We start from the raw sequence: 10445 nt of genomic DNA, 5'->3' as shown, positions 1-10445 counted from the left end.
GTCCTCCTGCCCGCCCTGCCTGTCCTACCTGTCCTCCTGCCTGTCCTGCCTGTCCTCCTGCCTGCCCTCCTGCCTGTCCTCCTGCCTGCCCTCCTGCCTGTCCTCCTGCCCGCCCTGCCTGTCCTCCTGCCCGTCCTCCTGCCTGGCCCTGCCTGTCCTCCTCCCTGCCCTGCCCGCCCTGCCTGTCCTTCTGCCCGCCCTGCCTGTCCTCCTGCCTGCCCTGACTGCCCTGCCTGACCTCCTGCCCACCCCTGCCTGTCCTCCTGCCTGTCCTCCTGCCCAGCCGACCTTCCTCTGACCCTTCTCCACCCCCTCCTTGCTCTCCATCCCTCCCCCTTTTTCTTCAACCCCCTTCCTTGTTCTTCTCCCCCTTCCCTTCCTTGTTTCCTCCCTCTCCAGCCCCCCCTCCGTCTTCACCAGACCCCCTTCCTTGCCCTCCAGGCTTTGTTCTCCATCCCTCTTCCTTGTTTTTCAACGACCCCTCCTTGCTCTCCAGCCCTCTCCTTGTTCTCCATCCCTCTTCCTTGCTCTCCATCCCTCTTCCTTGCTCTCCAGCCCTCTCCTTGTTCTCCATCCCTCTTCCTTGTTCTCCACCCCCCCTTGCTTGATCTCCTTCCCCTCTTCCTTGCTCTTCATACCCCCTTCTTGCTCTCCATCTCCCTTCCTTGCTCTCCATCCCTCTTCCTTCCTCTCCATCCCTCTTCCTTGCTCTCCATCCCTCTTCCTTGCTCTCCATCCCTCTTCCTTGCTCTCCATCCCTCTTCCTTGCTCTCCATCCCTCTTCCTTGCTCTCCCTCCCTCTTCCTTGCTCTCCATCCCTCTTCCTTACTCTCCATCTCACCTTCCTTGCTCCTCACCCCCTTTCCTTGTTCTCCACCCCCTCTCTTACTCTCCCCACCCCTTCCTTGCTCTCCAGTCCCCATTCCTTGTTTTCCAGCCCTGGGATGGGCTCAGGGGAGGTGCCTCCTGCAGACCCTTCCCAAGGTGGGACAGAACCACACCAGGGTTTGGGCTGGAAAGGCCCTTAAGGATCATCTCATCCCACCCCCTGCCATGGGCAGGGACACCTTCCACCAGCCCAGGTTGCTCCAACCTGGCCTTGGACACTTCCAGGGATCCAGGGGCAGCCACAGCTTCTCTGGGCAACCTGTGCCAGGGCCTCCCCACCCTCCCAGCCAGGAATTCCTTCCCAATATCCCATCTATCCCTGCCCTCTGGCAGTGGGAAGCCATTCCCCCTTGTCCTGTCCCTCCATCCCTTGTCCCCAGTCCCTCTCCAGCTCTCCTGGAGCCCCTTTAGGCCCTGCAAGGGGCTCTCAGCTCTCCCTGGATCCTTCTCTTCTCCAGGTGAACCCCCCCAGCTCTCCCAGCCTGGCTCCAGAGCAGAGGGGCTCCAGCCCTGGGATCTTCTTCCCGGCCCTGATGCTGCCCTGGGAGCCAGGATGGAACAGCTGAGGTGCCACTGGCATTTTGCTTGGGATTTGACTTTAATCCAGGCACTGTGACTGATCCATCCCATCTGCTCCCTTCTTATTTTCCACAGTTTGGAGCATGTGAGGAGCTGCCAGAGGGATCCCTGATGTTTTCATTTCAGCTTTGTCAGGTGTGAAGATCTTACATGGCTCTTGATGTTTATTTAATTGTTTTCAGTTGGAACCTTGGGTTCCTTCAGTTGATCAAAAATCAGAACCATGGAGTGGTTTGGGTTGGGAGGGACCTTAAATCCCATCTCATTCCACTCCCTGCCACAGGCAAGGACACCTTCCATTAGCCCAGGTTGCTCCAAGCCCCATCCAGCCTGTCCTTGAGGAATGAAACCCCTTTTCCAGCTCAGCACATCCCCTTCCAGAGCAGTCAGTGGGTTGGTGCTCTCTGAGGCCTCCTGACTTTTGTAACCAAGTGGATCCAATGGAGCTGTTCAGAAATTCCCAAAGGAATGTCCCAGGGTTAGTTGGGTGGCTGGAATTGTTGGCAGAGCGGGATGTCCAACCAAGACAACTCCAGTGGGTCGGTGAGTTCCCACGTGGTCGTGTGGATGTTCTCTGGTGGTCAGTCCATGCTCTGGCCAACAATGCCACGGGAGGTGGGCTGGGATGTGCTCCCTGTGGTGGACTGGAGCTGTGATCCAGTGGCTGAGAGACCTGGATTCAGTTCTGGGCTCCACCACAGGCTTCCCATCTCACCGGGGCCCAGCTGGGACGGTCGGTGTTGCACAACGTCGTGCAGAGATCCTGGGGCTGGGATCAGCTAAGCCAGGCTTGGGATTTGGTGCAGCCCTCCCTGGATTTGGTGCAGCCCTCCCTGGATTTGGTGCAACCCTTGGCCCCGCTGAGGACACGACCCAGAGGATCCCACAGCGTTTGGGAGCTCCCAGAGAACTTCCAGTGCAGTGCTGAGGTGGGATGTGGGCAAAGCCTCTCCCTCTGCAGGAGTTTGATCTGCACCCCTGAGGGAACAGGGAGGGATTGGGAGCTGCAATCCCAGGGAATACATGGGAGACTGATACCATTTAATGCCATGTTGGATTCTCATGGAGCATCCATCCTGGAATATGTGGCAGGGCTTCAGGCAGCTCCTGTTTCTCCCTCACGTGGCTCCACACGAGGCCTCCTTGCTTGGCAGTGAAGGTAACCCCGACCTTCTGTGGGGCCCAGGAGTGTTTGGCCAGGGATTTGCCTGGGGAATGAACAATGCCTGCCTGTGCATGTGTTCCCAGCTCCTATCTGGGCCTTTATCAGCCTCAGGAAAAGGCAAACACGAAATTCCAGCTGTTTATTTGCCTGCAGGCTTTTAAGATACCACAACCTTGGGCGTCTGAGCTTCGTGCTCGTGGACTGACAACCCCAGCGCCGAGAAATGTTGGATTGTCAGAGAACCCTGGAATGGTTTGGGTTGGAATGGACTTTGAAGATCATCCAGTTCCAATCCTGGAGACCTTCCACTAACCCAGGTTGCTCCAAGCCTTGTCCAAGCTGGCCTTGGGCACTTCCAGGGATGGGGAATCCACAACATCTCTGGGCAAAATCCTGGCTTTTTCCCTCCTCTTCCCACTTTCTTCTCCCTGCCCTGTGCTCCAGCTTCACCCACGTTTTTCACTCCTGGGGTTTCATATTCCAGAAGGGCCTGGAAGAGCCAAGAGATGGAATGAGGAGAAGTGTTTGGCCACTGGAGGTTGGTGGCACAGGATGTGGGAATGCAGCATGGAACAGACATCCCAAGTGTCAGCTCTCACAGGAAACATTTTGGGATTATAAAGAAGGCTGGAGAGAGACTTTGGACAAGGGCATGGAGTGACAGGACAAGGGGGAATGGCTTTGAGCTGAAGGAGGGCTGGGTTAGATTGGATTTGAGGAGGAAATTCTTGGCTGTGAAGGTGATGAGGCCCTGGCACAGAGAGGATGGGAATGTCCCATCCCTGGAAGTGTCCAAGGCCAGGTTGGACAAGGCTTGGAGCAACCTGGGCTAGTGGAAGTTTTCCAGAGTTGGAATGAGATGATCTCTAAGGTCCTTTCCAACCCAAACCTGTCCATGATTTTATGATTTTGGATCAAAACCCCACTCTTGAGAACAAAGGGAGAATTTCTTTACTTCCCATCCTGTGTGACTCCTGAGGGACACACAATCCAGGCAGATTCCAGCTCCTCTCTCAGCAGAACTGGAATATTCCAGCAGTGTTGGCTGAATAATCCCAACCAAGAGCCAAGTGAGTGTTTTGAGGTGAGGACACCCCTTTGGATTGGGTCAGGTTTGGGTCACTTGGATTTTTGAGGAGCATCCAAAACCTTCTGAATCCTGCCCTGGGAACCAGGTTCTGCTCTGCTGTGGGATTTTTCCTGTGCCCATCAGGCAGGGGACTTCATGTCTGAATGGTTGCTGGAATTGTGGAGGCAACATCAGAAATTCCTAAAAGAAAGATGGAGAGGAGCTTTTTCCAAGGGTCTGGAGCGCCAGGACAAGGGGAATGGTTTTAAGCTGGAGGAGAACAGGGTTAGATGGGATGTTGGGAAGGAATTCTTCCCTGTGAGGGTGGTGAGGAGCTGGGATAGAATTCCCAGAGAAGCTGTGGCTGCCCCATCCTGGAAGTGTCCAAGGCCAGGTTGAAGCTTTGGAGCAACCTGGGAGAGTGGAAGGTGTCCAGGGTTGGAACCAGATGGTCTTTAAGGTCCCTTCCAACCCAGACCAGGGTGTGATTCCATGATGCCATGAAGTCCAAACACCTGGGTTTGGAGGTGCAACACTCCTTAGTTCACACCTGTCCTGACATTTCCTCAACAGAAAAATAAGGGAACTTGGATATAGTTGGATCTCCATAACAGAGACCTCTGGAGTGTCTCTCCAGGGGGATGTCCCAGCAGGAAGGGAGGGAAAAGGAGGGAAGAGGATTCCCTGGCTGGGGAAATCAGAACATCTGCTGTCTGAGCAGAACAGTTATTTGACTCCTGCTTTCTCAGGCACTTCCCAACCTGGGAACTCATCCCTGGAATGTGTGTTGCCCACCCAGGGTGTGGTGACTTTGCTTATGGGTTATTTTCACAGTGGAGGATTTAATTGAAGTTATAGTTTTATTGTGGAGGAGTTAATTCATTAGTAAATCAAGGAGAAGTGGTAAATCAGAGTAGATTCCCAAATTTATTGGACATCCAGGCTCCAAACAGGGCAGGTGGGCTGGGAAACCACCAGAAGCTCTTCTGGGTGCTTTGGTGTCCTGGAGCTCTCAGACACCACCCAGGCACGGGGTGGAGCTTCCCAAAGCTGTGTTTTCCAAGGGGGAGCTGCTGGGCCGTGGAATCCCAGCCCTGCCACCTGCCCAGGGCCTGTCAAACCCCCTGTCCTTCCACAGGGAAGCTGCTCCTGTCACTCAGCTCCCAAAAAGCCCGGGGGGGGGTCATTTGGGAAGCTGAGACACCGCCGGGCACATGAACCCACTGGAGGTGCAGGGTTGTCCTGCTGGGTGGAAGCAGGTTGTGTAATTCTCTTTTAACTTTAATTCCCGTTTCTCCAAGATCTGATTTGGCTTTAATTCCCATTTTTCCAAGATGATCCCGCCCCTCTGTGTGACTTCAGGAGTGTGACGTGTGCCGGAGTCGGTGTCACCCTGCAGCTGAGATGGTGGCATTCAACTGGAAGGTGAGGCTCTTCCACATTCCTAAAGCTGCTGTGTCTGTAAAAAAATCTGTAAAATCTCTGCTGTTGCTTTGATTCAGAACAAAAATTGCCCTGCTTTTCCAATAGGAAATAATTACGGAGAGAAACTCACCTTTCCCCGTGTCCTTTCCCAGGAGATTCACTCAGGATTTCCAAATTCCACTGGATAATAAGGTGATAATCTCCAAAAGGGAGCAGCTCCAGCCTGCTGGCTGTGAAAGAAGTGCCTTGCACTGCACACTTTCTGTGTGTATTCAATGAAAAGCTGAATCTAATCTCCCCTGGAAAGTCAAATATTGGCCGAGAGCTCCCGTCAGTCATCCCGTGGGATGCTGGGAACGACTCTTTGTGCCAGTTGTTGGGAATTCCTGTGTTTTAAAAGCATTTCTCTGCTTTCCGGGGGGTGGATGGAGATGCAGCTCCATCTCTGGTGACCCAGAGGGAAGAAGGGTGAAGATGAGCTCTGCAAAATAATAAGAGGAATTCTTAAGAATTGGAATGATTCCCTGTGAGGAAGCAGGGAATTCCTGAAGCAGGGAATTCCTAAAGCAGGGAATTGCTGCTATTGCCAGCAGTGGGTGGGTTCTGTGTTGGAAGGTGGTTTCCTTGCCCAGGGCAGGGGTTGTTTTCCCACCACACTCTCAGGGATTTGTCCTTGTCCTTCCTTGCTCCAGGTGGTCTCTGTGGCCCCAGGATTTGCTGTTGGGACACTTCAGCCCCGGGCACTGCTCTGTCCTCCTGCTTTCCCTCTTCCCAGGCTTTTCCCTCAGCTCCTTCTCTTCCTGCAGGGGGTTTCCCCACTGTGTATTTTTGGTGTTTGGGGGCCACAAAGGCTCTGCAGGGTCGTGTGTGAGGCCCAGCAATGGTTGAGGGACCTCGTGCAGTGACCTCTTGGAGGCTCCCAGGGCTGGAGCAGCTCTGCTGGGAGGAAAGGCTGGGAGAGCTGGGATTGTTCAGCCTGGAGAGGAGAAGCTTTGGGGTGACCTGATTGTGGCCTTGCAGGGCCTGAAGGGGCTCCAGGAAAGATGGAGAGAGACAATTTCCAAGGGCTGGAGGGACAGGACAAGGGGGAATGGCTTCAAACTGCCAGAGGGCAGGGTTAGATGGGATATTGGGAAAGAATTGTTGGCTGTGAGGGTGAGGAGAGGCTGGGATAGAATTCCCAGAGAAGCTGTGGCTGCCCCTGGATCCCTGGAAATGTCCAAGGCCAGGTTGGAGCAATCTGGGATATTGGAAGGTGTTGAGGTTGGAACAAGATGGTCTTTAAGGTCCCTTCCAACCCAAACCATTCCATGATTCCATGATTAACAGTTTAACATGTTCATCAAGCCATTTCTCAGGACAGCAGTGCCAACCCCCAGCCCTGCCTTTATTTTCCTGCTGTTGCAGAGCTGTTGACTTGGACAGATTCCCACTTTTAATACCTGAGGAGGCTGCTGTTGTTTTTCTGGACACTAATGGCCTCTGGATCCAAGGCTTTTCCCAAATCCAGTAGTTTGATGATGTCCAGGCAGCTTTGTGAGGTGCTGGAAGGTTGAGGGCACAGAGAATATTCCAAGTTCACAGTGTTATTGTGGAATCATGGAATATCCTGAGCTGAGAGGGACCCCCAAGGCTCATCCAGCCCAAGCCCTTTTCCACCTCCAGGTCCTGGGAATATTCCATTTTTGCTGCAAAACAAGCAAAACCAACCCAGACCTGTCCCAAGGGGCTTCTCCTTTTTTTTTTTAAATTCAGGTACAACTTGAGTGAAGGGGATTTGTCTTTGGTTTTTCCCCTAATTGTTGATCTGCTGCTTTAAAGTTCCCTGCAGGAATAAAAACCCTTGGACAGAGGAGCATTTTCAGCACCTGGATAAATGCTTGGAGGGGAGCTTTAGAACATCCCTGTAAATCCATTTGGAATTATCCAAGTGTTCCAGTCAGTGCTTCCATCTATTCTTTGGCATTCCAGGCTCTGGAGAATTTCCCATTGCTGATGTACATTTTGGCAGCTAAAACATTGATCCTCTGCTTGGCATTTGCTGGAGTGAAAATGTACCAGAGCAAAAAAATTGAGGAAAAACTGAAGAGGGAACGGGAGGAGAAGCTGAAAAGAGAAGCAGAGAAGAAGGAGGATTGAAGGAATCCCTCAGGTATGGAATTTATCCCACATCCTGCTCTTCCCTCGTGGCACTGACATATTAATCCCATTATTTTTGATTTAAATTGTGCAATTTGAACCATCACTAGCTGAGTCTTTGTGACATTTGTGATTTGCACACTCAGATCTTGCCCATCTTTGTTGGAATTCCAGTGAAACTTGGCAGCCACGCTCAGGTTTGAGGGTATCTTAAGCACAATATTCCTTCCCTGCTCCTTATCTCCCTGGATTTTGAGGCCCAGGAAATCCTGGGGCAGGAAGAGAGGGTGAAACTGGGCAGGAAATGCAATCAGAGCTCTTGGCCTCGAGTCACATAATTAATGAGGAAATAATCAGCCACTCTGGATTAGTTAAATCATTGCCAAGCTGGGAGTTCAGCTGGAAAGGCCAAATTCCATGCCAAGGAACAGGTTATTTGGTGTAACATCCACCATATATAATAATGAACTGAGAAAACTGCTCATCTCTCAGCACAAAAAGAACAAAATGAACATCACATTCCTTAAAATTCAGGGGTTTTGTTCCCCACGTGCAGAATTCCTTCCCTGTTTTCCAAGTTTAAGCAGTCTTGGATCAAATCCATTATTAAAATGAGTCCTGCCTGGTGCTCAGATTCTATTCCCTGACTTCTTTGTGATTTTTTTGGTATCATTTTGCTCCCTGTTATGCAAAAAAAAAATGGGAATTTTTATCATTCTCTTCCTGCCCCGTGTGAGCTCAGGGGGAGTTTGATGTCGTGTTATTCAGCTAAAAAAACTTGATTTCCACTCCACATCTAAAAACAGTTCCAACCTTTCAAAATGTTCAGGAGCTTTTATTTCCAGCCTTCTCCCTGCTTTATTCCCTGCAAGGAGGGTTGGGAATCATGCCTAGAAATGAGGAATAACCCTGGGAATAAACCATTTGCAAAGGGAAAAACCAACACAACCAAAAATGAATTCAAGTCTCCTGTTTGGCTCCGAGGGAGGGTTTGGTTTTGAGGCAGATTTGGAGCTTTTCTTGGGAATCAGTTTTCCAGAATCTTGTGGAAAATGGGAGAAGGCGGAGCCAGAGGAGTTTTATCCTTGTTACATTTTACTATTTAAATTACAATTCACATTACAATTTAAATGATTACATGGAATTTTATCCCTAAAATTGAGCTGCCCTGCAAGGGAGCAAAGCTGTTGCTTGGGATCACTCACCAGAGTGATCCCAATCCCTGGAATTGCAGGGATGGATAAGGATTGGAGCACCCTGGGCCTATGGAAGGTGTCCCTGCCCCTGGCACGGGGTGGCACTGGATGAGCTTTAAGCTGCCTCCCAACCCAACCCATTCCATGATTCTGTGATTCCAGGCTGTGTGTGTATCAGGGAATTCTGTTGGAGAGCCCACATCCCAAGGGATTTCTGCAGCAGGGATGAGCCTGTGGGATGTCCAGCCTGTGACATCCCCCCTGGTGAATGGCATTAAAACATCCCTGATTTCACAGGGAACACCCAGGGGGCCTTGGCATTCCCAAATTCTGCCATCCCTCAGGCGTGTCCTTCTGTACTGGGATACAGAGGAGGGAGGGAATTCTCCCACAGCAGATTCATTCCTGGTGCTCTCACTTCTCTCTCCTCACCCTGCAGAATTCCTGACGCTTGGCAGCTCCCACTGGATTCCTTTCCCAGGAGGATGAAGCCTTCCTGGAGATGAAGGATGTGTCAGAGGAAAAAAACCCTGGAGAGAAACGTTCACTTCTCCTGGATCTCCGTTTTTTCCATGGACAGAGAAGGATTTCAGCCTCTATTTGTGCAATAAAAAACCCCTTTGTTAAAAAAAAATAAATCCCTGGCCTCGTTTGCTGCTTGTTTAAAAGATTGGGAGGCAGTTTTTAAGGAATATCTGCCAGGAGGTGGTTGGGTTTAAAGGGAAAAGCATCTCTGAATCCATCAGGGATGAGCACAAGGTTCATGGAGAGGCAGAAGGAAAAGGAGAGGATTCTGTGCAGCTTCTCAGAGCAGCTCGTTCCTGCAAGGGGGTCAATCCTGGGGGCCCTTGGTAGAACCAGAGGAACAGAACCAGGAGAGGAGCTTTGCCAGGAAAACCCCTTGGTGCATCCAGGAATTCCTTGGATTCCTGTAAATCACGGGGTCACCTCTGAGGAAGTTTTATGGCAGGATTTTATTCTGATAAAATAGAATTTTTGGCTGTTTGTTTACTCCTCAGCTCTTCCTGCAATAGCACCACATCCTGGGGGATAAGCCAGCTTGGTCATGGAATTTTGGAATCCTGGAATGGTTTGAGTTGGAAGGGGCATTAAAGCTCCTCCATTCCCACCCCCTGCCATGGGCAGGGACACCTTCCACCAGCCCAGGTTGCTCCAAGTTTATCCAACCTGGCCTTGGACACTTCCAGGGATCCAGGGGCAGCCACAGCTTCTCTGGGAATTCCATCCCAGTCCCTCACCACCCTCCTAGGGAAGAATTCCTTCCCAATATCCCATCTAACCCTGCCCTCTGGCACTGGGAAGTCATTCCCTGTGTCCTGTCCCTCCATCCCTTGTCCCCAGTCCCTCTCCAGCTCTCCTGGAGCCCCTTTAGGCCCTGGAAGGGGCTCTCAGGTTTCCTTGGATGCTTCTCTTTTCCAGGTGAACTCCCCCAGCATTCCCAGCCTGGCTCCAGAGCAGAGGGAGGTTCATCAATAGATATAAATAGATATAAATATATATAAATAGATATAAATATCTGTACAGATCTATAGAAACCCAGAACTGAAGGCTTGGGCACCAGCAGCCTTTGGAAACTTTTGCCTTCCTGCTTCCTTGTCATTCCCACTCACTTTTCCATTATCCAGCTCTTCCTGGATCCTTGTGCCTTCCGGAGGTGCCGGGGGAGTGGGGAGGGAAGGGATGGAGAAGCCTTGGAATTGGAGGATGGAGGACCTTGGAATTGGAGGATGGAGGACCTTGGAGAAGGGATGGAGAAGCCTTGGAATTCCAGCTGCTCCCACTGGAGTCGCTCCCCGGGAACTGCAGTGAGGCCTCAAATCTGCTTTTCCTTCTGTCTCCCTGGAGACTGGAGCACAAAACACTGCAGGAATATTGTCCCCAATCTGGAATTTTTAGACTCTCGAGAGTAGATTTTTTAATAATAATAATAATAATAATAATAATAATAATAATAATAATAATA

At 51.2% G+C, this 10445-nt stretch overlaps 1 protein-coding gene across 5 annotated transcripts in view; it reads left to right on the top strand.

Moving 5' to 3' along the window:
• Window positions 1-9099, top strand: part of SMIM11A (small integral membrane protein 11A) — a 9424-nt gene extending 325 nt beyond the window's left edge. Inside the window, exons 1-4 of one of the 5 annotated variants that reach the window (XM_027703278.1) lie at window positions 1490-1602; window positions 5036-5126; window positions 7098-7278; window positions 8901-9099. In XM_027703278.1, coding sequence (XP_027559079.1) covers window positions 5106-5126; window positions 7098-7265 — 189 coding nt within the window. In that variant the 5' untranslated portion in view covers window positions 1490-1602; window positions 5036-5105 and the 3' untranslated portion in view covers window positions 7266-7278; window positions 8901-9099. Of the gene's footprint in view, window positions 1-1489; window positions 1603-4907; window positions 4931-5002; window positions 5127-7097; window positions 7279-8900 lie in introns of those variants that run through there. The other 4 variants (XM_027703277.1, XM_027703279.1, XM_027703275.1 and 1 more) reach the window with 4 other exon arrangements.
• The last annotated feature ends 1346 nt before the right edge of the window (window positions 9100-10445 follow it).

This window comes from Neopelma chrysocephalum, unplaced genomic scaffold (genome assembly GCF_003984885.1).
Source record: "Neopelma chrysocephalum unplaced genomic scaffold, ASM398488v2 Primary Assembly neopelma1_219, whole genome shotgun sequence".
Taxonomy (NCBI): domain Eukaryota; kingdom Metazoa; phylum Chordata; class Aves; order Passeriformes; family Pipridae; genus Neopelma; species Neopelma chrysocephalum.
Note: the sequence above shows the minus strand (reverse complement) of the source record. Positions and strands in the feature narration are given on the sequence as shown.